Below are 25,639 nucleotides of genomic sequence, written 5' to 3'. Positions count from 1 at the left end.
TGCTTTCTGCTTTTTTAATGAAGGTGGATCCTTTGGTTACTTGGCCAGGCTACTGGATCTCTGTTTCAAATTGATTTTTAGATTTATTTTGAACACTTACTGTGCACTAAGCAGTGTTTTCTATACTTTGAAACCTCACAACAATTCTAAGAAGTAAACATTCTTCTCATTTTAGGAATGAAAAGGCAAAGGCCTAAAAAGGTTGAATAACTTACCTAAAGCCACACAGTTCATAAACAACAGAGCCAAATTTCAAATCCAAGCCATCTGGCAACAGAGTCCCCGCTCTTGAGCCCTTTGTTATCCTGTTTATGTGCTGGGCTGACGGAGGTGAAGGTGGAAAGCAGAATGGCAAAAACCCAAAGAAGACTAACAGGCACACGGCAGTAGAAATGTCACTAAGCTCAGAGAAGGGAAAGAGGAGTGTTGGGTTTTGTCTGTTTGTTTAATTTAGTCGAGGGAAAGGAATTGGGATGAATGATTGCTGTGAAAAATGAGATTTTGAGGAAGGGGAGGAGGCGGAGGGGTAAAGAAGACCTTATAACATCTCTCTTTGTGTTATATGGCATGGTTTTCCCCCCTAGAAATGTCCTAAATAAGTGATAAAGGCGTGTGTGACTTTGAAGGCTGAAGGGAGTTGGGATTCTGTGTGTCTAATTGCTGAGATGGGCCTTAAGACACGATCAAGAAAGCCCAGTTTCCCTTGACTGCCCCATAGCAGACACCATGCGGTGAGCTGAGGTGCCAGAGGATGCTCCCACGATAACGTTTGACATCCTTATGATATTCTGGTTTGTCCCGAGACGCTGTTTGGGAAATCTTCTTCCTAAAAGAACAATAAATAAATGCAGATGGTGACAGGGCTTCCAGAATCTAGGGAGAAAGAGATATTGTAAAAGAACCCCAACAAGGTTTAGTAATAAACATGACTTCCACCATGAGAGGGAGAAAGGAAGGAGGGAGGATGGAGTTTTTTCATCTGGAAGGATATACTCAAACACGTTTTCCTGGTTTCCTCTGAGGAGCAGATGAGGATGGGGCCAGAAAGGGAGCTGGGAAGGGGAAGGCCTTGTTCTGTTTTAACTTTGTGCATTTCTGCATAGTCTGATTTTACTTTAAATAACAAAAATATAGTATTGCTACACTTAAAAGAAAAAATCTTTTAAAACACCCATGTTTTAGCTTAGGGGTGAGTATATTTCTAGTTTTATATATATTTATATACTTATTATATATATTATATATATTTATATATATTATTTATATATTATATACTAGTATATTACTAGTATATTGCTAGTATTACTGTGAAGCCACTATGACAGAACTTCCAGAAAGCAAAATATTAGCCACGCGTTATGTTTATAACACATGCCCTTTCAGTGCTATGAACACTTTGCCCGGGTGTTCCAAAATAGTAAAGGTACTTAAGAAAGGTGGCTGTGTTCTCCTAATCAAGATCAGAACAGATCAAAACATCCAAATGTTTGTCGTGATGTCAGAACACTCGCTCAGGAGTACACGTAAGTTCTTGGGAACATGGAGCCAATTTAGAAATTCAGAAAAATCCTCTCTGACGCATAAAGGGCTGTGGATGTGAGCAGGTTCTTCTGAAGCCCAAGTATGCAGGCTTACTATTCTCTCTTCCTGGTGTGAAGCGCTGAAGGTGATTCTCGTCTGCTTTGAGAGGCAGCTGGGAAGCCAGTGGTACTGGCTGAGCCTCCAGGTGAAGGAGATGGCTCTGCGCAAGGTGGGAGGCCTGGCCCTGTGGGACTTCCTCGACTTCATCGTGCGGACCCGAATCCCCATCTTCGTGCTCTTGCGCCCATTCATCCAGTGCAAGGTGTGGTGTGTGCTTCTCCCAGAAGTGACAACCCCCCACCCCGGGATGTGCTCTTCTCCAGGTTAAGGCAGGGTTGTGGCAGCAGTGCTCAAGGGATGTAGGATGGCCAGTTAGTAGGACCTGTTGGGACCATGCTTGTGAGAAAACAGCTCAAAAACAGATCCCAGAGGGTAACATTTCATGTCAGAAGTCCCTTCACAGTGAGGGACTTTATTTTAGTCCCTAAAACTCTGCTCTCTCTCTACTCAGCCCTGCCTCCTAGGGAAAAAGAAAAAAAAAAAAAAAAAAAAAAGATCGGCCCAATGGATGATCTGAAGAACGTTCTCCTTTCTTCAGTGACTTGGCACAGATCTGATTATAAATAAACATGAAAGAGACAGAACACTTAAAGCATGTTTCCTCCCCTGAAATCCTCATGATTCAGCTACTGTGTTGTTATTTTCATGCCCCAATTTCCTGGGGGCAGCGACTCAAAATAATGTATTGATTCAGAGCTTCCTGTATAAAGCCCCATTCTAAAAACTTCATTTGCATTACCTTATTTAATCCTCACAACCAATTATTGGACAGATAGGTACAATAATTAGCCCATTTTACAGCTGGGAAATATTGAGGATCTGAGAATCCATGCCTTCCTTTCAGCTTCTGGCCCAGCCAGCAGAGAATCACGAAGAGCTTTCTGCACGGCAGCACATTGCTGACCAGCTAGAGCGACGCTTCATCCCACGCCCTCTGTGTAAGAGCTCCCTCATTGCTGAGTTCAACAGTGAACTAAAAATTCTAAAAGAGGCAGTTCATAGTGGCTCAGGTGAGTAACCATGGGGTGTTTTGAATCCGTTTGGCACGTGAAACCTACACCCTACAAAGAATGCCTTTGTCCAGGTCACCATTCTCTTTGGAACCATGTATGAGTTAACCAGTAGACTTGACCATGGGATCATTGTCAGCAACAAAGCAAGGGGTATCATAAGACTTGAATTTTACTCTCTTCTAAACATATTTTTCAATCTCCATTTCAGAAGTTAAGCTCTTTCTTGGCTATTTAACTAGAAAAAAAAATCTTGAAATGCTTGCCCTTTATGGAAAGGAGAGGGGGGATTCACATTCTTTGAGCATCTATCATACGGGAGATGGTTTCATAGGTGTTATGTCACTTAATCCACACAAATGCCTATAAGAACAGATGCCTATAAGGTGCATAACTGAGAGTCCCTTACAGAATGAGGAAACTGAGACTCAGTAGAGAATAAAGAATCTACACACCTGACAGTGACCACAGGGAGGGGACTTCGAACTAATATGATTGCTTACAAAGCCTTTAACTTTTACAAATCAGGGAAGGAAGGGTTGAATTAGAGTTGGCAGGCTAGGAGGTCCTTTCTGTATATTACTTAAAAGGTTTTCTTGTGGGGGTTCTTTGTTTACTTTTTATAATTATTGACAGTAAATTACTAGCAGAGAAAACAAATCATTATCTGCCATTAGAGGGCAGTCATTACCCATAAATAGACTATCATACATGTGGCCTTTTTTTTTTTCTTTTCTAAAATATATTATTCCTGGCAATGTCTTTAAAGACCAAGATTTTGACAAGTATAATCTTACTGAAAGCTGCAGAGTGCCATTCAAATATTCTGCTTTATAATAAAATAACCTGACACATTCAAGGGGATATTTTAGAAGTCATAATTTCCAGAAAAGGAGAACATGAACGCAGTTTTGATTACGTATTCTGATTTTGATTGAGAAGTTCCTATCAGACAATGCATTTATTACTCCTAAATGCTTGTGTCAGGAAAGGTATATTTCTCAGGAAAATCTGCCAAGTTGGAAGCTTCAATTCATGTCAAAACTATTTTGCATTCTTCCAGCCTTAACATTTGAAAGCAAAGCCATGAGAAAGGAAGAAATGTCAAAGCATTTTATGTTATTAAAGATGCTACATTCCCACAAGGAAGCTATTCAATTACAAATAAATCAATAGCTAATTCTTCTTCTCCTTTTCCTCCTCCTTCTCCTCCTTCTTCTATCTCACTTCCACTTGATACTTTATCCTAAAGACCATTTATCTGGGACAAGCTATTTAACTGATCTTTCCTAAAAAGTACAAGTAGCCTTGACATGAGGGAGGAATTTGAAGCCAGCATTTGTTTTCTTTCAAGACCCTCACCATGGATTTTCTTTGGTCTTTCCATCCCCCAGCCTACCAAGGGAAGACATCCATCAGTACTGTGGGCACCTCCACGTCCGCTTACCGCCTGAGCCTGGCCACCATGTCCCGCTCCAACACGGGCACTGGCACTGTCTGGGAGCAGGACAGTGAGCCCTCCCAGCAGGCTTCGCAGGACACCCTGAGTAGGACCGATGAGGAAGATGAGGAAAGTAGGTCACCCCGCAGAATGGGGTAGATGTGGGGGTGGCATGTGTGACACAGCATGGCCATGCAAATGAGGGCTTGGGAAGGATTTAAGCCATTCTGACCCTTTGCAGTTCTGATCCCCTGGTCATTTTTTACAAAAAGGTTTTGAAATGGAATTGTGGGGCACTTGAGTGGTATAGTCGATTAAGTGTCTGACTCTTGGTTTCTGCTCAGGTCAGGATCTCCGGGTCATGGCATCGAGCCCCACATCAGGCTCCGTGCTCAGCATGGAGTCTGCTCGAGACTCTCTCTTCCTGTCTCCCTGCCCTTCCCATTTGTGCTCTCTCTCTAAAAGAAATAAATCATAAAATAAAATAATAAAATAAAATAAAATAAAATAAAATAAAATAAAATAAAATAAAATAAAATGGAATTGTGACTGATTCCATGATTCCTACTGCTTACTCTTCTATAAATTCCTCAATAGCTCTGGTCATTTGAAAGGAATTCAGAAAAAAGAATAAATCTTTAGTGACCCCTACATTTTTTTGAACTTATATATTCAACCATTTCCACTTACTCTCATTTAAATCGTACTTAAGTAACAAAGGGAAATGTTTATTCCTTTTTCTCCTGGCCATCCGGCTTAGAGGGTTGACCAGCATTTACGTGACCCCATTGGACAAGGAAAACCAAGCCACGCATATACTCAGGACTCAGAAAGTTGGCTATACTATTTAGAATGCAAACCAATAGGGGCTCCTGAGGGACTATAACCCAAAAGAAATACAACCCAAATTTGAGTTAAGAGTGTCCCTAATGACTGAGGTGGTCCAGGAGCTTCCAACACACATGCATAAGATTTGGTGTCATGAAATGAGGGAAAATCCAGTTGAGAACATGCTTCATATGTATGCCTAATAGGAGTGGGTTTTAAAAGTAAAAAGTAAACTGTTCAGTTAAATACTGCAGTCATTTTATTATTTTTATTGCCTTGATTATTTTCCAGTTGTGTTTTAAAGACATTCTGATATAGCATTTATATAGCAAAGTGTGCTGTCAGTGCCTTAAGAATGAAGAGGACAAAATCTAGATCTTCACTCCGAGCCTCTCCATATCAAACTACAACACAAAGCCCCCTCTCTAAACTAAATTAGAAGAAATAGGAGTGGAGGTTAGAATTTTAATTAACTGAGATGAATGAAAGTATTTTAATACCCTATTACAGTTGGATGTGGAGGAGAGGGAAAGAAATAAATGCAGTAACATTTCCAGATTTCATTTCAGGGTTTATCAGATAATGAAGTGATGATCATATTGTCCTTCACCTGAGCTACAGATGTATATTTGTTTCTAAATCACTCCGGTCATTGCGCATGGAAAAAAATCTTCAAATTGTAATGGGAAATCTTGAAAAATCATGACCAAGAAAACAAAATGAGAGAGATAAGGATCAGTTTTTATATTCATTTAGTCCTAGTAATAGCTCAGAACTTTAGTAATATCTGTTTTTCCTTAATGCTTAAACTAGTGTCTCCAGGCAATTTTTTTTAATTATGAGAAATGTTACCACCTATCTTTAGTAGAGCTAAATATCTTTAGTAGGTAACCTTATGAATAAGTAGATGACTTAGCCAGCAGGAAGGAGATAGGGAAGAAAAATAGGACATAAAGAGAGATATCACTGACTGGGAGCCAGCACTTACACACTGATGAACACAAAAATTTTTTTTAAAGATTTTATTTATTTATTCATGAGAGATACACAGAGAGAGAGAGAGAGAGAGAGAGAGAGAGAGAGAGAGAGAGGCAGAAACACAGGCAGAGGGAGAAGCAGGCTCCATGCAGGGAGCCTGACGTGGGACTCGATCCCAGGTCTCCAGGATCATGCCCTGGGCTGCAGGTGGCGCTAAACCGCTGAGCCACCCGGGCTGCCCTGATGAACACAAAATTTTTGCTAATATCTCTGCTCTTAGACATCACAGCCATCCCAGTGAAAACAGAGTCACTAACAAATGTGTGATTGTGATGTGCATGTCTATTAATTTATATTAATTGTGCCTATGTCTCTGCCTATGTCTCTGCCTCTCTCTCTGTGTGTCTCTCATGAGTAAGTAAAATCTTATGGGTGGGTCTAAAAGCCAGATGGTTAAACTATTTTCCCATTCTATCATCAGACCTAACAGGTACAAAATGAGCAACAAGAAAGTATGAGAGAAAACACATTCTCTGAGATTTTATTTTTATTCTTTTAAAAAATTCTATCTATTTATTTGAAAGAGAGAGAGAAAGAGCACAAGCAGGGGACAGGGGTAGGGGGAGAAGCAGACTCCCTGCCAAGCAGGGAGCCCGATGTGAGGCTTGGTCACAGGATGCCAAGATCGTGACCTGAGCTGAAGGCAGACACTTAACTGACTGAGCCACCCAGGCTGGGCTCTGAGATCTTAGATCTAGTCCTGTAGTGGAGAGGATAGATATTTTCAATAAAGAACATTTAACAAAAGGGTGAATGGAAGGCAGCAGCACATAATTAATCATCAAACAAATATTGAGAGACTGTTAAGAGACATATGAGTTTAAATGGGAAAAATCAGTGAGAAATTGGAAAGGACTTTGTGGAAATAGCCTTATTTACCTTACCATGTTTTTCATGTTTTCAAGGCACATTTGCTTATTCCCTTCTCTGTGAACACACCTAAAAAAGAAATACCATTCTGTAACATGAATTAATCTCAAGTCAGTCATTTTATAACAAATTAAAATTTCTGGCACTTTTCATATACACCTTTTTTTAAGATTTTACTTATTCATGAGAGACAGAGAGAGAGAGAGATAGGCAGAGGGAGAAGCAGGCTCCACACAGGGACCCCGATGTGGGGCTCGATCTGGGACTTTGGGATCATGCCCTGAGCTGAAGGCAGATGCTCAACCGCTGAGCCACCCAGGCATCCCACCTTTTTGGTTCGAAAGTTTCATTAGAAATATGACCACTGGGGATCCCTGGGTGGCTCAGTGGTTTGGTGCCGGCCTTTGGCCCAGGGCGCGATCCTGGAGACCCGGGATCAAGTCCCACGTCGGGCTCCCTGCGTGGAGCCTGCTTCTCCCTCTGCCTGTGTCTCTGCCTCTCTCTCTATATATATATATCTATCATGAATAAATAAATAAAATCTTTAAAAAAAAAAAAGAAATATGACCACTTGGGGTATTTTAAATAAAGGATGTCAGATGACCTTACATGGTAGCATCAGTTCACCACAACGCTACTTTAATCAGAATATGTTTAATGTTCCGGAGCGCTTTGGTGGCTCACTTGGCTAAGTGTCTGATGCTTGGTTTCGGCTCAGGTCATGATCTCGGGATCCTGAGATAGAGCCCCATGTACCTGCAGAGCAGGGAGCCTGCTTCTCCTTCTCCCTCTGCCTGCCACTCCCCCTGTTTGTGCTGTTTCTCATTCTGTCAAATAAATAAAATCTTTAAAAATAAATAAATATACACACACACACACACACACACACACATATATATATATGTTTGCTGTTCAGCAACAAGCAACATTATTCACTTAAAATGAGGCTACTTTGTCACAAATACTGTGGTAAAGCTAACTTTCATATAGATTTGAACACATCAATTTCTGCTTTCACCAAGAAAGTAAGACTACATGCATAAAATTTAAAGCTTTATGCATTTCTTTTTTAAATTTTATAGGTTTTCAAATATTTTCCCTAAAACTGAAGTGGTCTCGCCCTCAGCAGTCTACAAATCATTAGATGTACTGAATGTAGTCTTTGAAGGTCAAAGAAATACACTTGACTCATTCAATAACCATATTCTTTTTTTCACTATTCTCAGAATGTTTACAAATTTTCAGTCCAGCTTTTCTGAAATCATTAATTTCCAGATGCCTCTTGACTTTCACAAATAATTTACTTGTAAAAATGGACAAGAAATTTGTATTTATTTCAGGAAGGCTATTTGAGGGTGGGAGATGTGTGGATGTGAAGAGTTGTTTGTCCCTTTGTACAGATTAAAAGCTGAGACCTCTGGGAGTCTTACATTATAGTCTGTAAAAAGGGACAAATGATAACTTAGCTTTAGAGATTGCCCTAAGTTGGAACCCAGGTACAACTTGGTTTGGGTCTTCTGATTGACCTGGTAGTTTTATAACACTCTATCCCTTTGTGCCCTATCAGATGACTCTGTAAGCATGCCCAGTGTGGTAAGTGAACAAGAAGCTTACCTCCTGAGTGCTATTGGAAGGAGGCGGTTCTCCAGCCACGTCTCTAGCATGTCTGCACCTCAGGCCGAGGTGGGCATGTTACCCAGCCAAAGGTAAAGAGCCACAGATATCTTATACTCTGCATTTTGGGGGCAAAGGTAGAAATTCTGAAAATTCACTTTTATTATTCTAAAATGGACAAAAGAGAAACAGATGATCATGTTTTTATGTAAACCAGTCAACAAAGGACTTTTCAACCAAAGTCATGCAGGCAGCAGTTTACAGAGAGTTTTGTAAGCCAAACCAGTAGAAGGGGTCCCAGATTCTGATCCAAGCATTGTTTCAACTTATAAATTCCCTGGAAGTAGATACATGGTCTTTTTTCTGGTTGTCAAATGACATTCTCATATTTCACATATATCATGTGTATAGGACTAGCTTGATATATGTGACAAAGTTGAGACTTTCAGTATGTCATTAGTATTTAGTTGGAGGTAGTGATACTTAACCAAGCAGAAAAGGACCTATGCCACTATGTGTGACCTTGGGCAGGCATTTAACAAGAGCCAACAGCGTTCTTTTTTGTGAAATAAGGAGGTTAGCTAAAGTGATCTTTATGGTACCTTCTCTATAGTTCTATGATTCCATGACTAAACATTTTAAGACATTTTCTTTATACGTTCTCTGCCCTCTAAGAATACACATTAAAAAGTTCATATATATACATATGTATACATATATATAAATATATACAGAAAATGATCCAACGTAAGAGTCAAAACATTGTCTATTTCAGAGCCAATGATATTTTCACTTCAGGAACTAAATTCTTTCAGAGTTGGCCTTATGTGTTTCTGGCTAATTTCTTGTGTATTTTTAATACCTACAGATTCAATGTGGTATACTTCATATGTGGAAAATAATAAAAATCAGAGCACATTCTAATGTTCAGATAAAATCGGTTTTATACAGAAATAATTACCTTGTGCCTAAGACCTTTAGCAAATAGTTCATGAACTTTACAGATGAAATAAAATTTGTGAATAAAGCCTAACTTTGGAGAATATTAAAAAAACAGGGGGAAATGACAAAAAAATGATTAATAAGTAAATTGCATACTTGCAAAGAAAGCAGTATCTTATATACTATTTGGTTATTACAAAAATTAATGATATATAATGGTTACTATCATTGCAAGAGATTGTTTCACCTACCTTTTGCTAATTTACCTTTAAAAAGGAGGTCTTTTAAATAAAATGCACGAACAAAACTAGAACTAAACTATAAAATGTCCCAAAAAAATATAAAAGCATTTGATATTAGTGTCTACCAATTCATGTGAAAGTTTTATTTAAATTAGGGAATTGTAGGAATTTAACATAGAGGGTTTTTTTTGTGATTTACCTAAACTAACCAGACCATTCCCTTTGTACATATTCATTAAGAAATTAACTTGTTTCAAGGGAGAAAATTTGGTCTCTTATGGATATGTGGGAAATCCAGAAAAATCATATAGTTCAGCCCTTTGGGTTGACTCATATTTTGGAAGGCTAATGAAGGCAGTAATGTCTATGTTAGGGAAAAGGAGCCTCTCTCTGGAGTCAGAGACTATTTCTACAGTGTACAATTAGGTAAACAATTTAGGAGGGCAGGTGCTCCAGCTTTCTAAATAGTTTAATTCCATTCAATTTAATAAGTGTTTATTGAGTACCTTGTGGGTGCTTGCTTAGTTCAATGCTGTCTAGTAAAGGAGAGAAAGAGAAAGTATGACACAGTTTCTGTTTACAAATCCCCAAATTAGCTGCATCCAAATAAATCAATAAACCATTTAATTATTCTCTCACCAACCTGACAGGTTTCTTCTTTTGGCATTTACAATTGAGTCACTAGAGGATGGAGGAAGGAGGTAAATGAGAGTGCCACGTGAATATTCCAGGGTTATCTTCCTCCCATTTGTTGACTTGCATTTTCATTGCAAAATTAGCAAGGGAAGTTGAGTTCTTTCTTTGCTTTTCTTAATGGCCTCAGTTCCAAGAATTTGGTTGTGGCAATTCATGGTAAGTGGTTTTTGTGTAATAATGTCACAACACACAAGAGAGAAGTAGGTAGGGTCCTGGTCAATGAAGAATCATGTACATAATAAGACAAGTGAAAAGTCATAATCACTTAGCCAAATGGTCACCAAAGGAATGATAGTCTCATCTTCTACAGATTCATTTTGCAATGCATTTCAGAGCTCATGTGTCCATTTGGAGCTCATTTTAAGTCCCAATTCTTGACCAATAAATAGATCACTCCTCTGAGAGTCATACCCACCCAAAGTCCCTCCCCTTCCCCCATTGCCTTGAGTCCTATGTCTTGACAAACCCAGCACAAGGTGAAATGGTTACCTGTCTCCTTCTCCTTCTTGTTCTGTTAAATTTATTTATTTATTTTTTGGCTCTTGGAAGCAGAAAATTGCATGCCTTTTTTTCTTTTTCTTTTATTTGTTTGCATTTTCTTTCCCTAAATGCTTCATCTCCCTACCCCTCCTGCAGTGAACCTAATGTCCTCGATGACTCCCAGGGCCTGGCCGCCGAGGGCAGCCTCTCTAGGTACAGTGTCAACGCTACCTGTCTATTGGTGTCTGTGCTGGGAAACTAGCTGTTCCCTGTCTCTCTGTCTCTCTGTCTCTCTGTCTCCTCTCGCCCCCCCGTCTTGATATCTATTTCCATTTCTTGCCCTTTGTTGCTCATGAACACACGAGCCTGGAAGTCAAAGGTGTAGCCTCCTTCGTTTTCAGCTTCAGAGCTCAATCACAAATAAGCTAAAAAGCTTACTTAAGAAAAAAAAAATCTGTGGAGGTTTTTTAAGGGCTTGTCCCACGGACATCTAAAAAGTTTGATATGCTAAATGTTAACTTTCTCCCAACAAATCATTCCCTCCCACACCTATATCCCCTAAGAATTGTTTTTCAGAAGCCTTTTAATACGACTCCCCATCATCAAGAAGCCCCTTATTAAATCCAGACAGGTCTTTTAGCTCATGGCATGAATGGTAAGAAAACAAACAATGCTGCTATAATAAGAGTAGCAATGTCAATACAATTTATATAATTCCCTCTCTTTGATGCATGCTATGTGGCAGGCTATTATAGTAGCTTGTTCAAAGGACACTGATAAAAAGAATGTCTGTCCCAGCACAAAGATGACTCCAAACCTTGCCATGAAATATCAGACACAAACATTTCCTGGTAAGTAAGAGACGTCTCATGATGCAGACAATACAATGTCTTGGCTATTGGTTTAAAGCATCAGAAAGGGGGACTGCACCTTTAACACTCAGATAAACCCTGTCAAACATTCCTACTCTTGTGCCGTTGATCCACACCTCTCAACTAATCCTCATTAGGGGTAATGCTTCTTGTTCATTCTAACAGTACCTTAGTTCCATCTCAAGAGAAAAACATTCCCTTCCAGGTTCGCATTATGTAGTGAGTACAATACAACGTGTTTATTGCTTTATCACAAAGATGAGGAAATGTTGAGAGGCTGTTCCTGTGCCAGGATATTCTTTTCTGTTTTTCTCTTTGTTTTCTTTGCATCTTGTTCAGATTTCACATTTTCTTTGGCAACTGAAAATGGGAAATTTAGTCCATTATCAGGTGTATCATTTTTTTTACTAGACCCATAATTCATGACATTCATTTGTGTTTGCGAGCCCTTGCCTTGACAGATCAGGCTATTGGTGGTAAATGTGGAAGTGCTGCAGAGTGCAGGCCTAACTCCATTATCTAGAGCTGCAGGGACGAGGAGGAACAAGATGGTCCTCAAGTCGGTTTCCCCTCATTGTTCACGGTGTTTGAAGAGATCTGAACCAAGTCTAGCACCATAACCACTACTTTCAAAGAACAATCTGTTTTGCTTAAAGTTGCATGTGAGATAGGTGAACCTTGCTTGGAAGAGAATTTCAGTGGCCCTCTGAGAGTGGAAAGGATGAAATCGGCCTTCTAATCAGCCAACTTAGGCCCACGGCTTTTCTAATTAGGCCAGATTTTCCTCTTGCTGAGTAAGTACTAGGTCAGGTTTGGTGACAGAAAGCAAGAATTCGAGTTGATTTTAATAAATGTTCTAAAGGATTTGGCCATCTCTAGTAGGTTCAGGGTTCAAATTGCTGAGCTGGGATTTATCAGAACCAATCTGCCCTGGGTCCAGCACTAGTGAGAATAAACCCAAAGTTCTTGCTACGTGAGACTATTTCAGAGCCAAAGCTATATAGTTTTTATCTACAACTGAATTAGTCAGTCATGTCAGGACTTTGGAGACTGTTTTAGACCAACTGTGTGGATCTGTTGTTCCTATAACTGGCGTGTTTTTGTTCTGGGTGTTAGCCACCCAGACCCCATGGTGGTCATTAAGAAAACAGAAGATGAGGCATTAATGCTGGATTCTAAGTAATTCTGTTGATGCAGGGATATTTCACCAGGCAGTAGCACATCCACCTTTGCCACACACTGCAAGATGTATTTCTTGAACTCCATCATGTCACCAAGTTCTCTTTGGAGGAGAGGAACTTTTGGTATTTACTGAGGTCAGTTCATAAAATAGGATATGCACTTATATTTGGTTTCCAAGTAATCTTATTTTGGGCATGAAACATATGTTTATGTTGCTGACTCTTAAGACCCTAAGGAAGCAGTAGGCTCTAACCATGGCAATTATATTTAGCACATACCCGAGCACTCAGGAGCTAAAATACATCCAAAGTAGTCCTAAGGAGAATCTGGCTCCGAACCTTCAAGAATACCAGGAAGCAGGGCACCTGGGTGGCATAGTAGGTTAAGCATCTGACTCTTGATCTCAGCTCAGGTCTTCATCTCAGGGTCGTGGGTTCAAGCCCCATGTTGGGCTCCATGCTGGGCACTGAGCCTACTTACAAAAATAATAATAATAATAATACCAGGAAGCATGCCCAAGGGAAAGTAATAAACCCCATTTCTCCCCTAACCCCCATATTTTGGTAAACTTTCTGGAGATTTGCTTTTGAAAGAGCATTTATTTTAGGTCAGTGGGACAAGTTGGCCTGAGGGATAAATGAGGAAGAAACCAGAATAACTAGGGTGACCCAATGAATTGGTAACAGCCAATAAAAATTACACAGACCTTTTGAAAACTTCTTCCAGGATTTTTTTTTAACCTGTGTTATCTGATTTCTTTTAAATATTCATCACAAGAAGTATCAGCCTGTTAGAAGCACTATGCTATGGAGCAAAGATTCTTTTAGAAATTAATAAAATAGTATCCCATTCTCTTCCATTGAGAGTATTACTCGTAGAGGCCTAGAAATCCCCAAATACACACACTGTCCATCATGTTTTCTCACCAGAAGAATTAGACATACAGAAGTTATTCAAGCACTTAAGCCTGGATGTTTATCCTTGAAAATTAGATTTTGTTTGGACACGTTAGAATACTCTGAAAGGCATGAATTGATAATCAGTTCTGATTTTTAAGAAAGAGATTAGAATGCTATTTGATTCTGTAAGGGTAATTTTAATCCCAGTGAAAAATAAGAATGTGGCTCAAGTTTAAACAAGACTATGTAGCCTGGATGAGACAAAATTAAAATAACCTATTTAGTAGAACCCATATCATGATCATCCACATTTTCAAAGTATGAAAACTTGGCAAGTACTCTCCAAGTACTTAGAAAAATGTTTTAATCCTTTGAGTGAACAGCTAAGAAAATGTGTTGTGATACACAGATATGTCCTGTACCAATGCTGCTTCAGTTCTTACTGGCTATCTGAGATCCAGATGATTCCCTTTTTACTCGGAGTCCAGCCACTAATCTCTAAATCCTGTGGCATTTAGCATACATTTTCTGGATAATGTTGAAGGAGGTCAGGACAGACTCCCCTAGAATGTGCCATTTTAGCATGTGGATTATTTTGAGCTGAAGGCACTAGAGACCCTGTGGTGTTGAGAGAAATTTTGTCCTTCTCTTAACCACGTAGCCAGCTCTTAATTGGAGGTCTTTCCCAGAATAAGGGTTTATTAACAGAGACCAATTTTATCTGAGTGACCCATCTGTATAGTAAGGCAAACATCTAATTACCAAACATCTGCTCTTCTTATCACCCTGTGAAGTGCATTCCTTTCCTCTGAAATCCCTACCCCAAACCCGTTCTCCTTAGTTTAGAATGACATATACACTTCATTTTGCCCATCTTTGGAATTTCCATGTCTGTGTGGATTCTCCATACTTAAACTTATTAAATTTGATTTTCTGCTGTTAATCTGACTCATGTTAATTGATTCTTAATCCAGCCAGGACTTCTAAGGGAACAGGACTTGTTGCTCCTCGACATTGTGGAGGCTAACCAGATTTTAAACAATGATCTTTTATTGGGAAAGGGAAAAGTAGAATTTTGTCTTCTTTTTCCCTACTATCTACAAATGTTTTATGGCTCCTTTAGTGCTGGCTTTCTTCATTCCAATCACAAGACAATCACTCAGGGTAAATGGCTTTGCTTTGCGTCTTGGATTCCACCTCTAGATTTCTCTAATAACCATGTTAAAATTGAGAACGAAAAGCACAGGTGAAGACAAGGAAAATACTAATTCACTTTCCATGTGTTAGTCTTACCTAGTATTTCCACTTAAATTTTTTATTTATGAAATATATCAATGTCCCAATCTATGCATTTTTGTAATTTTAGATGAATAATATGAATTATTATATTTTTACGTATTATATTTTATTACATGACTGAATGTCCCCTTTATTCACCTATAATGTGTTTTATGAAGTACCATTAGGTATACATCCCATGTAGGAGAGGCATACATATTTCTACACTACAATACAGGCCCTCAGGCCAAAAGAAGGAAAGAGAGGTAATTTGTGCCAGAATTGTTCTCCTAACATCGTCTGAACTTCACTAGATTATAATTTACTTCCTTGCATTTTGAGTGAGGAGGTTTTGTTTTTCATGGACATTTTGAGTCAAAATTCTGCTAAGCCCCAAGTGCATGTACTTCCCTAAAATGTAGATCATGATATGGTTTGCCATAGTGATGTTTTTCAGTGACTCAAAAATACAAAGGACAATTTTAGCTTCAATTTAGAATATTTTAGTTCCTTTTATCTGTATTGTTTGAAACTATCATTTTGTGAAACTTTGGAAAATCAACCATTTCTCACTCTCAAGATTGACATTTTCAAGAAACCAATCTTCTTTAGAGAGGTGCTTGGGGGAAACACCTTGGTCTTCTCCTGGTTGGTTTTAGTATTATACATTCCTATGGTCATAAATCGTAAATCCTACAGATGACTAAAATAGTACATGACTTGGAGAGAAATTGAAACTAAATTGAAACTACTTTTTATATGCAATTTGATATAGACCTGAGAGAAAGTAATATGTTCTGCATAAATTACTTCCATTATGAACTTCTCTGGCTGTTTATAATGTGTCCCAACTGCACACAGTTAAGCCAGACTCTGATGTCCCCAGTACAACCATGACAGCATCACATTTTTTAGGAAGAATATAATGTATTAGCTGGGATATACTATTTCCAGGGACATGTTCTATAATTTCATCTTTGATGTGTGCATTCCACTGATGAAATGCTGTATCATTTACATAAAACAGCTAATTACTAAAGCTATAAACTTGATTCATTTCTTAGATCTAAGCCTCTCTATCCATAGAGAAAATTTTGATGCTTATGATCCTCTCTTGGAATAATCATCATGAAATTACCATTATGCTTTGACATTTAACACTCCCTGAGTAACGTGTATTTCTTTTCTTGCACCATTTTTTTCTCACGATCTCGGGTTACTGAATAAAAATGAGACAAGTGGACTGCCTCAATTTCATTTTCTCTGCCCAATTATTTTCAAAATATTTTATAACCTACTTCCTTTTAGCATTCTAGAAGCAATAAACTCATTACAAATATCAAATGTAAAACAAAGAAGCATGCAAGATACATCCCTTTTCATGTTCAAACCATTTTACATCAACTAACTTCTTTTCTCTACCTTAATGGGAGGTAGGTGGTAAGTATTAACCTCCCTTTACGGCCAAGGGAACTGAGGTAACATTTAGATGTCAATGAAGAAACCATTCCAAAGAAAGCTTTGCTTGGTATCTGGGAGAAACTTGTTTCTACTTCTGTGCATATGGTGATTGAATACTCATTCCAATTTAAGGCACATGCTAAAATGTATAATTAATAAGGAGATGTCACTTCAAACATGCCAGCAACATAGTCTGGATTGCTTATCAGAATTTATTGCGTTGTTACTTCAAATAATTTTCCATCTTCATAGAAAGGTCACATATATATAAAAATAATGCATATTGATCTTTTGAACTTGACATTAAAGAGAACAAGAACATTTAAAAAGCATCTGTTTGGGGACTCTTTATGGAATTTTGTACTGTGTATCCCAAGTGGTGTAATTATGATATAATTACATCCTTATTTCATAAAACCTTTGATAAACTCCATTTGGGAATCATTGATTTTTCTTCCAGTGGAAATATGAGTAAGATTTTTTAAAAATGACAGATACGGCCATCAACCACATGATAGTTAACTAGTCATTAACATAACAGGGGAAACATCTGATTGTCTATCTTACCACCAGTTTCTCTCCCTATAACTGCAGCTAGATTTTTTAGCTAGCTCATTAAAAAAAAAAAAAAATGGAGATAAATGAATATAGTCTTTCTTTTTCCTGGACAGTTGCTGACTCTGGATTCCTCTGTGGAATATTTTACTCCAAAAACTATTTGTAGATGACTCTCCTTTTGCAAAGGCAAAGCAGAAATTACCTGTTAACCAAATAAGCACATTGGCATCATCCATAGGATTACAATGTTCTCTGGGGCACGATACATTTCCTTTTTTTTTCACCCCCATTCCCATTATAAATACCTATTATACATGCATGCAGAATGAAAATGGATCATGGGCCCATGACACTATTTTCAGCCTCACCCAACACTGAAGTAGCAACCACTGTCAGGAATCATTTTTGCGTATAAAAGACACACATACACAGTAATTTGGGGGGAGCAGGTGGTGGTTTTTATCAGTCGTGCAATATGAGTGCAGCTATTCAATTAAGTTTCTGAATTCTGCTGATAGCCTAATTATGTTGCTGGTCTTTTAAATCTAAAATCTTTTCTTAAAGAACATTTAATTGTCTACCTGTGTGACTATTCATTTACTCAGTAGTCACAGAGACTTCAGGCTGCAAACATGTGTTGAATGTGCCCCTTCACCCAAATGGATTCTGTGTCTGATGTGTTTGGTATCTGTCCATCTTATTTTCATTTAAATCAAAATTTTAACAAAGGTGTTCCCATCCATGTGATAGAGTTGTTTGTGTTTGTTTGTCACCACCTTTTCCCTTCCCCTTGGAAAAAAAAAAAATTGAGATTAGAATACGACACCTTTAACCTTTTGGTGGCTTCCAAACCAGGGGTGTGATCGAACCAATGTTTTGCTGAATAATAGATACGGCATCAGTGACTAAAAACAAAATCTCAATTTTGGCAGCTTGGGGCTACACAGCCTCATCCTCCCTCCCAAACCCTTGAAATCTCCCATCCCAGAGATCCTTTTCCCATACTTCCTTCAAAGATAATGGTATCTTTGAAGTGACTGTTTCATAGAAGTGATTTTGGCTAACACCCACCAGAGGACAGTCACCTGTACTCTCTCTGGGGCGCACTAACACTATTGATGCTTGACAGGGTGGCAAGTGTACAGAGTGAACCTGGCCAACAGAATCTCCTCATTCAGCAACCACTGGGGAGGAAGAGGGGCCTGAGGCAGGTAAGCAGACCTAGAAAGGGTGGGAGAATCATCTTATGAAACAGAAGCTCTATCTAACTTGTAATTCCTATGTATATGAAAATCATATTTTTGCCTTCTCCCCACCTGAAATAATCAGTACAGATCAACTTTATAAATGCAAGTACTTGGGAAAGCAGGGAATTTTTAGCTTCTAGTTTAGCTTCTTAGTAAAGCTGATTACTTAATAACATAAGCAGGCTATACTTCCATTTGTTCCCTATCTAGAAACCTTCTTTCCCAACCAAAGTTACTGAGCCAGAAAGATTTGTTATAAAGTTGATGTAAGACCTGTTTCTGTACAGAGGCATAGACACAGTTGTCCTTTCTTCATTGCAAGATCAATGATTCAAGTTAAACTTGAAATCAAAGTAAAGATCATCTTTACACATTTCCTCAGGTGGGGTCCCTTTACTCTCTACATACAAATTTAAATGAGGCTTTGTACAGTTGCTTTGATTGGAGTTTCCCAATATTGATTTGGATTGCAGATGCTTTCTCAGGATCTGAAATTTTTTCATCAACCTCCCCTTAAGAGTTAGCGTGTGTTTAACTACAAGTTTTATTTTATTTTATTTTTAAAGATTTTATTTATTTACTCATGAGAGACACGGGGGGTGGGGTGCAGAGGGAGAAGCAGGCTCCATGCAGGGAGCCCGAGGTGGGACTTGATTCCGGGTCCCCAGGATCACACCCTGGGCCAAAGGTGGCTCTAAACCACTGGGCCACCAGGGCTGCCCCTTAACTACAACTTTTAGATGAGCTAAGGCTGATTGATAAGCAATACTTACTTGTTTTGAATCTTGAAATTGTCACATTGACTATTTTAAATTATGTCAATTAATGTCCTTGGACTACATAAAGAACTAATGATCGGGAGGTGGAAATGGTTAAAGGGGGGGGATGCCAGGTTCAAATACTCAATCATTCCATATGCCAAAAGCCACCATTTATTTTACCAGCTACAAATACAAGCATCCACAGAAACCCATACAGGAAAGAATACACCATAGTCAGAATCCTCTGAGCGCAGAGTTTCCTCCCAGGCAGTTAGAGCCCTCTTGCTAGCTTTATTTTGCCTATTCTCTTTAGCTAAGACGTCCTCTACTGTCACGTCAGAAGACGCAGACTGAACCCAAAAACCGCCATGGGGCCCGGCTGTCAACCACGCGCAGGAGTATTCAACCTAAGACGAAGCCGGCTGGTGAGGCCTCCCATGTCCCTTCTGACTATCCCATTGACATGATGCCAGGCGACGCAGTTGGGAGGGTCTGCAGCCCCTGAGCTCATGCTCAGGATAAGGGAAGAATTTCCCAGAATGTTTGAGTGGCTTTTCTTCTTTTCACCTTTCCAACCTATCCCTATCTCATGTGCCTAGGGAAATGGAACAATCCAAGGTAAACCACAAATGCTAGGAGATTTGATTCTAGAAGGTTGTGTTTTCTTTACCCAACCCAGGAACTGAGTTTTTTATGTGTCTTACTGAAGACAAAGAAATGATGAATGATAGGGACTTCTCAGTCTTGTTGGTAGCTGTTATGAGTGATGACTACGTTCACCTAATGCTCCATGGAGGTCTGGTTTTAAGCCATTTATGTAATAATGATTTCTTTTCTGCCCAAGGCCTACTCTTTATAAGAAAGGAGGTGAAATCAAACAAAACATGTACATAATAGTCAAATATACTCTTATTTATTTAATAAGCCAGCAGTGTCTTTACGAAGAAAAGCCAGGAAACCATGGTTAAAGCAAATGAGTAAGCACTGTCGATATATTTTTTCCCTATTTACTGCTTTACTTCTGACCTACAGCAGATCAGAAACGTTCTGTGACCTTCATTGAGGCTCAGCCGGAACCAGCAGCCGCCCCACCAGAAGCACTTCTGGCCACAGGCCAGTTACAAGGCTGCAGCCCAGCCCCATCTAAGAAGCCAGAAGGAATGGGCAAACCAGTCCTCACGTCTTCCCCTGCCATTGTAGTTGCTGATCTTCACAGCCTGTCTCCCAGGCAGGTGAGGGCTCTAAAGAAACAGGCAAGGCTTGCCCCCTGCATCCTTACCTATAGGACAACATGGATACCATATTGTTAAGTCTGAATCTGTAACATTTTGTTACCCAGACAGGCAATGGTCCTGCTGTCATGAACAAGAACGTCCATATAACGTATGTGGTCAGGAATACATCTACTTAAGAAGGAATAAGAGAAACCTTGGTATTCTTTGTTATGAAAAACCTAAGAGAAAAATATTTCACAACGGAAATAACCATTGAAAACCACTATATGACACCTGGTTGAAAGATAGTTCAATTTAAGAGGAAAATAAAGTGTCTAATTTAGAAGCCTTTGAATAGTCACCTGTATCGCATCAGATGAGAGGAACTCTCTATTCCAATCTTTTTCCTCATTATTTTGATTTTTTTTTCTTCCTTCAGTATTTATAAATGGATTCCCATAGGTCCCGAGTCCTTCCCAGTGGTATTTAAAGAATTTTAAGGGGCAATGTTATTGCATATGTTTGTATAGTGTTTAATGGTTAACAAGCATGGTAACACCATCATCTCCTCTTATCCTCACAGTCTTACCTTGTAGTGTAGGGCATAGAGCGCACTCCTTCTGCAGGTTAGCAAACAGGCTTACAAGGGTGGAAAGGTCCCTGTGAGAGCTCCCACGTAGCAAAAGAGAGAGCTGGGACTGGCCATGAGATTCCTTGTTCAGCTTCAGGTAGACAACAACACTTTTAATCCTCTTCCCTCACACCTGTCCTGCCTCTCCATGATGTTATGGTCCTTTTGATGACAGAGGGAGCCTCTCCCCACTGAAGAAGGAGAAAAGAAAGAGGACACGGAAGTCCAAGGTGCTCCAGCACACAGCCCCCTCTCTACGCAGCTCTCAGCCCCTGATGAATTCACAGGCCTTGAGACATCCATCCTCCTACAGCATGGAGACACCGTCCTTCACATCAGTGAGGAGCATGGCATGGAGAACCCCCTGCTGTCCAGCCAGTTCGCCCTTACACCCACCGAGCTGGGGGAGACTGACGGAGACCTAGACGAGTCTCATGTTTAATCCTGTGTCTTGTAAGAGTGGCAGGTGTAGACAAGATGTGGGAGGGATCGCTTCAATAAAGGTGAATACTTTTGCTTGGGAAAGATGAAAACACAGCACTTTACATCCAACGGGTGACACAAATCTCAGTAGATTTTGCTGCTAATGCGCACGTTGTTTCATAAACATCTTTAAAAAGTTGATGGCTAAGATAATTTGGTTGTGTGAAGACCATAAAAACCAGGGAAGAAATAAGAGGAAAGAGCCATTTCACTGCACATTGTTTATGATTCAAGAAGCCTTGAGCAGTTAAAAATATATACTATTATGGAGCTGCTTACCTAGGAATATTAACAAATATGTTCTAAAAAGAATGCAATTTTTGAGATTACTCACATTATACATCTCATGCAAATGTTTATTTTTATAGTTTCAAAAATATTAAATCAGGTGGCTGTATGAGTAGCAATTTACATAAAAAATCAATAAGGAAAATAATAGTTTGAGGAGACTAATAAATAAGCCTGCAGCCATTTTTGCTTTGATCGACAATACAGCCATTTGCAAGAAGAAAAAAAAAATACTATTTTTAAAGCTGTGGATTTTTCAATATTTATTTTTCAACCGTCATTTATCTTGCATGTTGTAAATCAAAATGCTAATGCCCTAAGATCATTCAATTTCACAACCACGTTAGAGAGAAAATATTCTAAACCTACTCAGACGTAATTTTGAATTAAGAACCTAAACAGCCTATACTATGATAAAAACTCAATGTAAATAGAATAGCTAGAAAGAGATGGTATTCCTACTTCTAGCCATGACCACATCAATGCCAAGATTAGGAGATATTGGAAGATGTGATTACAGTATCCTGTGCCTGCCCTTGAGGGCCTATTTTCAGATATTAAGGTTATTATTAGAATTGGTTCAATAAAATAACTTTATCTCAATGTTAACAATTTTCTTAGGATCCTTTAGACATCTCCGTTGATAAGGAAAAATTATAAAGTGAGCAATCTCTTTATAGACACAGCTTGTGTATTTTTACTTTAACTTGAAGTTTAATTACTTCAAGAGAAGCATAAAACTTAGGAGGCTTGTGAGGCCATATCTAGTGTGTTACTGATCCTGTAGTAGGGCTTGGCATCATATAGTTCAGAACTGAATTTCAAAATTTTAACAGTTTGCATTAGGAAACTGTTGCATAACTACTAAGCATATAAAAATTCATATGTACCTACATTGGTGTGGGGTGTGTGTGTGTGTGCGTGTGTGCATTTTTCTAGTCCTCCAATTAAAGTTACAGATTTTGATTATATTGCAATGAATTGAAAACACGTTCTGTATGCTTCAACTTCAAATATGTTGGCTATGAAAAGTATGTTTATAGAGAGGAGATCTGCTGAACTCACCCAAATCACAAAGAAAAATTATTTTTTTGGTTAGAATTGCTTATTAAATAGGGATTGCTTCTGTTATGATTTATACTTTCAAACAGAATTTGGGGTTTTGATCCCATTTACTAAGAGAATGAAAGATATCTGTGAGTTACAGATAATGAACAAAATGAAAAATTTCAAATCTCACAATTGAGAAAATAGAGGCGGTATATGGCCTCTTTTAATGTTTTCCAAAATTTTCCGAACATTTACTTAATGCTGAATTAATTCTCAAGTGCAGAAATATACATATAAAGTGGTTTTATGATTCTTTCTAAGCTGATGTATTTTGCCTGTTAAAAATTATGCTGCTCAATTAGTGTTAGAGGCCTTATGTTTGGTAATGACAAGTGTCTGGGCTACATGAGTCTCTATATATGCGTGCACTTTGTTCCAGTTTTTTGATTCTTGATCCAAATCCTCTACGTATAATTGTATCAAGTATTCAAAAAGTAAAGGGGTCAAAGAAGATTGTTGAATATCCGAGAATTCTAAATACCTTTACGTGTATTTAAAAAGTACTAGGCTGTTTTGAACATGATTACGCTGGCGTTGTCTGCCTTTCAGCCTGACTCCTTCACTCTAGTGTCATGGAAGTCTGTCGGAAACTTTTTTAATAAGCCAAGTATTGTTGTACCTTGCAAAAAAGCCTCCACTCTGAGAAACAGGGCCTTAGAGAGTGGGGATGTTTTCATACTGGGACTCCTGAGGTTTTGCAGATGTGTGCAGCTGTTCCATTTAAGGTGCCCTTAAATGTGTAGAATGTAATGTGTTGAATGTTTATGTGTATTGATAAAGTATTTATATGTATGTGCATAAAATTGTCACAAGATGTATTCTCAGGAGTACTGTTACCTGGAGTTTGAAAGAATAACTATTTAAAAAACACATTTGGGGAAGATCAGGAAAAAAGTTCAATATAATTAACAATTTTTTTATAATCAAAATATTATTGAGTAGATGACTAAAAATTACTATATATGATAAATACCGATTAGATTATTTCTTAAGCTATGATGCTTAATGATATTTATCTTGTTTAAAGGAAAAGCAAAACAGGCACCTACTTCCCGTGTATAAAAAATTGGACACAACCAAGAGGGTTGCTTCTTCTGAAATTAACTTTTGAGAGACCTTGGAATAAACATGTATCATCCATGATAGTGGGTATAGATTTATACCACTTGGATTCAATTAAAGCAGTTCAAATCCTGGATACAGCATTTTCTATAGCAAAAATTTTACTTTCATTTTTCAGTATTTGCTGCTTTCTATCAGTCTATTAGATATTTGATTTTTCTAAAAAGGAAACTGAGCTATTGAGGGCACTGGGACAAGTCACTAAGAACCACAGTGTCAAAAGGCATAATTGGGCATGACAGTGGTGAAAAAAAAGAAATATTTGGTGCTTGGGTGTTAGTTAGGGCCTGTTGCACAGGCTGGGAATAACTGGCTTGCTATTTCATGCCTGCAAGAGAACATAAGGCAGGGTGACATCTCCTCCCTTCTTTGATATCTGTCCCTTTAGTCCATAAAGAACATTCTTCACTCTGCTGCCTAGCTCTAAGACTATCTAAGATGAGACTAAGGTGTTTATAGGGACCAACCGGGAAGAAAAGGTCGTAAGTGGAATTACAGTCCAAAATGCAAACTAAATACCCTTCCTCAAGTTATACAGGATACGTTATTAAGTCTCTGGAATTTGCTGCTATCACACCGAGTCATGCTGTTGCCCTGTGACCTCACACTTCCAATTCCATGGCCTTGTCTTGGCAGTGAGTAGAAAGTCCCACTTCCTCATTTACTTTAGTGGGTCTTAACTGCAGCATTTCAGAAACACAGTTTGGTTTGACACTCAGGACAATAAAAACCAAGGGCAGAATGTATTTGGAAAAGCTTAAGACAAATTTACTTATATTATTTCAGGATCATTTAGCATTACAGATCAATGTACCTCCATAATATTTTTCAATAGTCACTGTGACTGCAGGATGAAAATCCTTTATTAGCCATTTTATAGGTAAAAACAAAAGATTGATTACACAGCCAACTTCCCTCAGATGACTTTGAAGTCTGTTATGAATACTGAATGACCAAAGAGCATGGGAAAAAATGCATATGAATAAATACTGAAACGTTTATGAAAGATATTTATGAAAGATATTAAGACCTCTGTGTTTGAATATGCACATATAATAAAATAAAGCTAAAAACATTTAAGATGCCTGATTCAGTTTCATTTCTCATTTCTCAACATAGGGAATAGGTCAACTCATTGGAGGAAAGTGTTCCTTTTGCATCCCTGGGGTGTGCCCGGGCGTCTCTTCTCAAGCCCCGTGGTCTGGCTGGAGGTCACCCTTCAGTTAGACACCTCCAGGTCTTCTCTCCAACCCATCTGAGCTCCATTTTACTCAAGCTTTCCACCCATATATTTCAAAGTAAAGCAGAATGGGCTTCTGGGTATCCCAGTTTGATTTCTCTGCCTGGATTTGTGACCTGCTGGAATAACTGGCAGATTTCCCAGGAGGAATGGGAAGGAACTGGTTGCCCTCTGAATGCGGCCAGAACCACATGGCGTCCACGTCCCCACCAGCTGTCTTGTAATAGTACAAATGTGTACAAATAGTCCAAAGTGCCCATTCTCTGCCATCTAAGCTATGCTCTTGCTAAATCCCCTTTTTTCCCTCACACGGTTTTATTTCAGCTCGTCCTGACTCAATGACCCTAGACACACTTAGCAGAGGCACAGATCCTCTCTCTTCCAGATTGTGTTTGGACAGCAAATGTATTAGTTTGTCAGCGAACATGACAGAGAGAAAAGCAGACGGTTAGAAGCTTGAGGGCCGGAAGTCAAGAAGGAAAATAGTAATA

At 38.8% G+C, this 25,639-nt stretch overlaps 1 protein-coding gene across 14 annotated transcripts in view; it reads left to right on the top strand.

Annotated features, from left to right (window-relative positions):
* Positions 1–24,988, top strand: part of UNC80 (unc-80 homolog, NALCN channel complex subunit) — a 215,899-nt gene extending 190,911 nt beyond the window's left edge. For 11 of the 14 annotated variants that reach the window (XM_072813429.1, XM_072813428.1, XM_072813427.1 and 8 more), the window contains 9 exons: positions 1,659–1,843; positions 2,486–2,651; positions 4,046–4,225; positions 8,396–8,534; positions 10,959–11,015; positions 18,182–18,263; positions 19,374–19,485; positions 20,093–20,292; positions 21,081–24,988. In XM_072813429.1, coding sequence (XP_072669530.1) covers positions 1,659–1,843; positions 2,486–2,651; positions 4,046–4,225; positions 8,396–8,534; positions 10,959–11,015; positions 18,182–18,263; positions 19,374–19,485; positions 20,093–20,292; positions 21,081–21,347 — 1,388 coding nt within the window. In that variant the 3' untranslated portion in view covers positions 21,348–24,988. The remainder of the gene's footprint in view (positions 1–1,658; positions 1,844–2,485; positions 2,652–4,045; positions 4,226–8,395; positions 8,535–10,958; positions 11,016–18,181; positions 18,264–19,373; positions 19,486–20,092; positions 20,293–21,080) is intronic. The other 3 variants (XM_072813432.1, XM_072813426.1, XM_072813421.1) reach the window with 2 other exon arrangements.
* The last annotated feature ends 651 nt before the right edge of the window (positions 24,989–25,639 follow it).

This window comes from Canis lupus, chromosome 36 (assembly GCF_048164855.1).
Source record: "Canis lupus baileyi chromosome 36, mCanLup2.hap1, whole genome shotgun sequence".
Classification (NCBI taxonomy): domain Eukaryota; kingdom Metazoa; phylum Chordata; class Mammalia; order Carnivora; family Canidae; genus Canis; species Canis lupus.
This window is presented reverse-complemented; position numbering and strand designations above follow the sequence as displayed.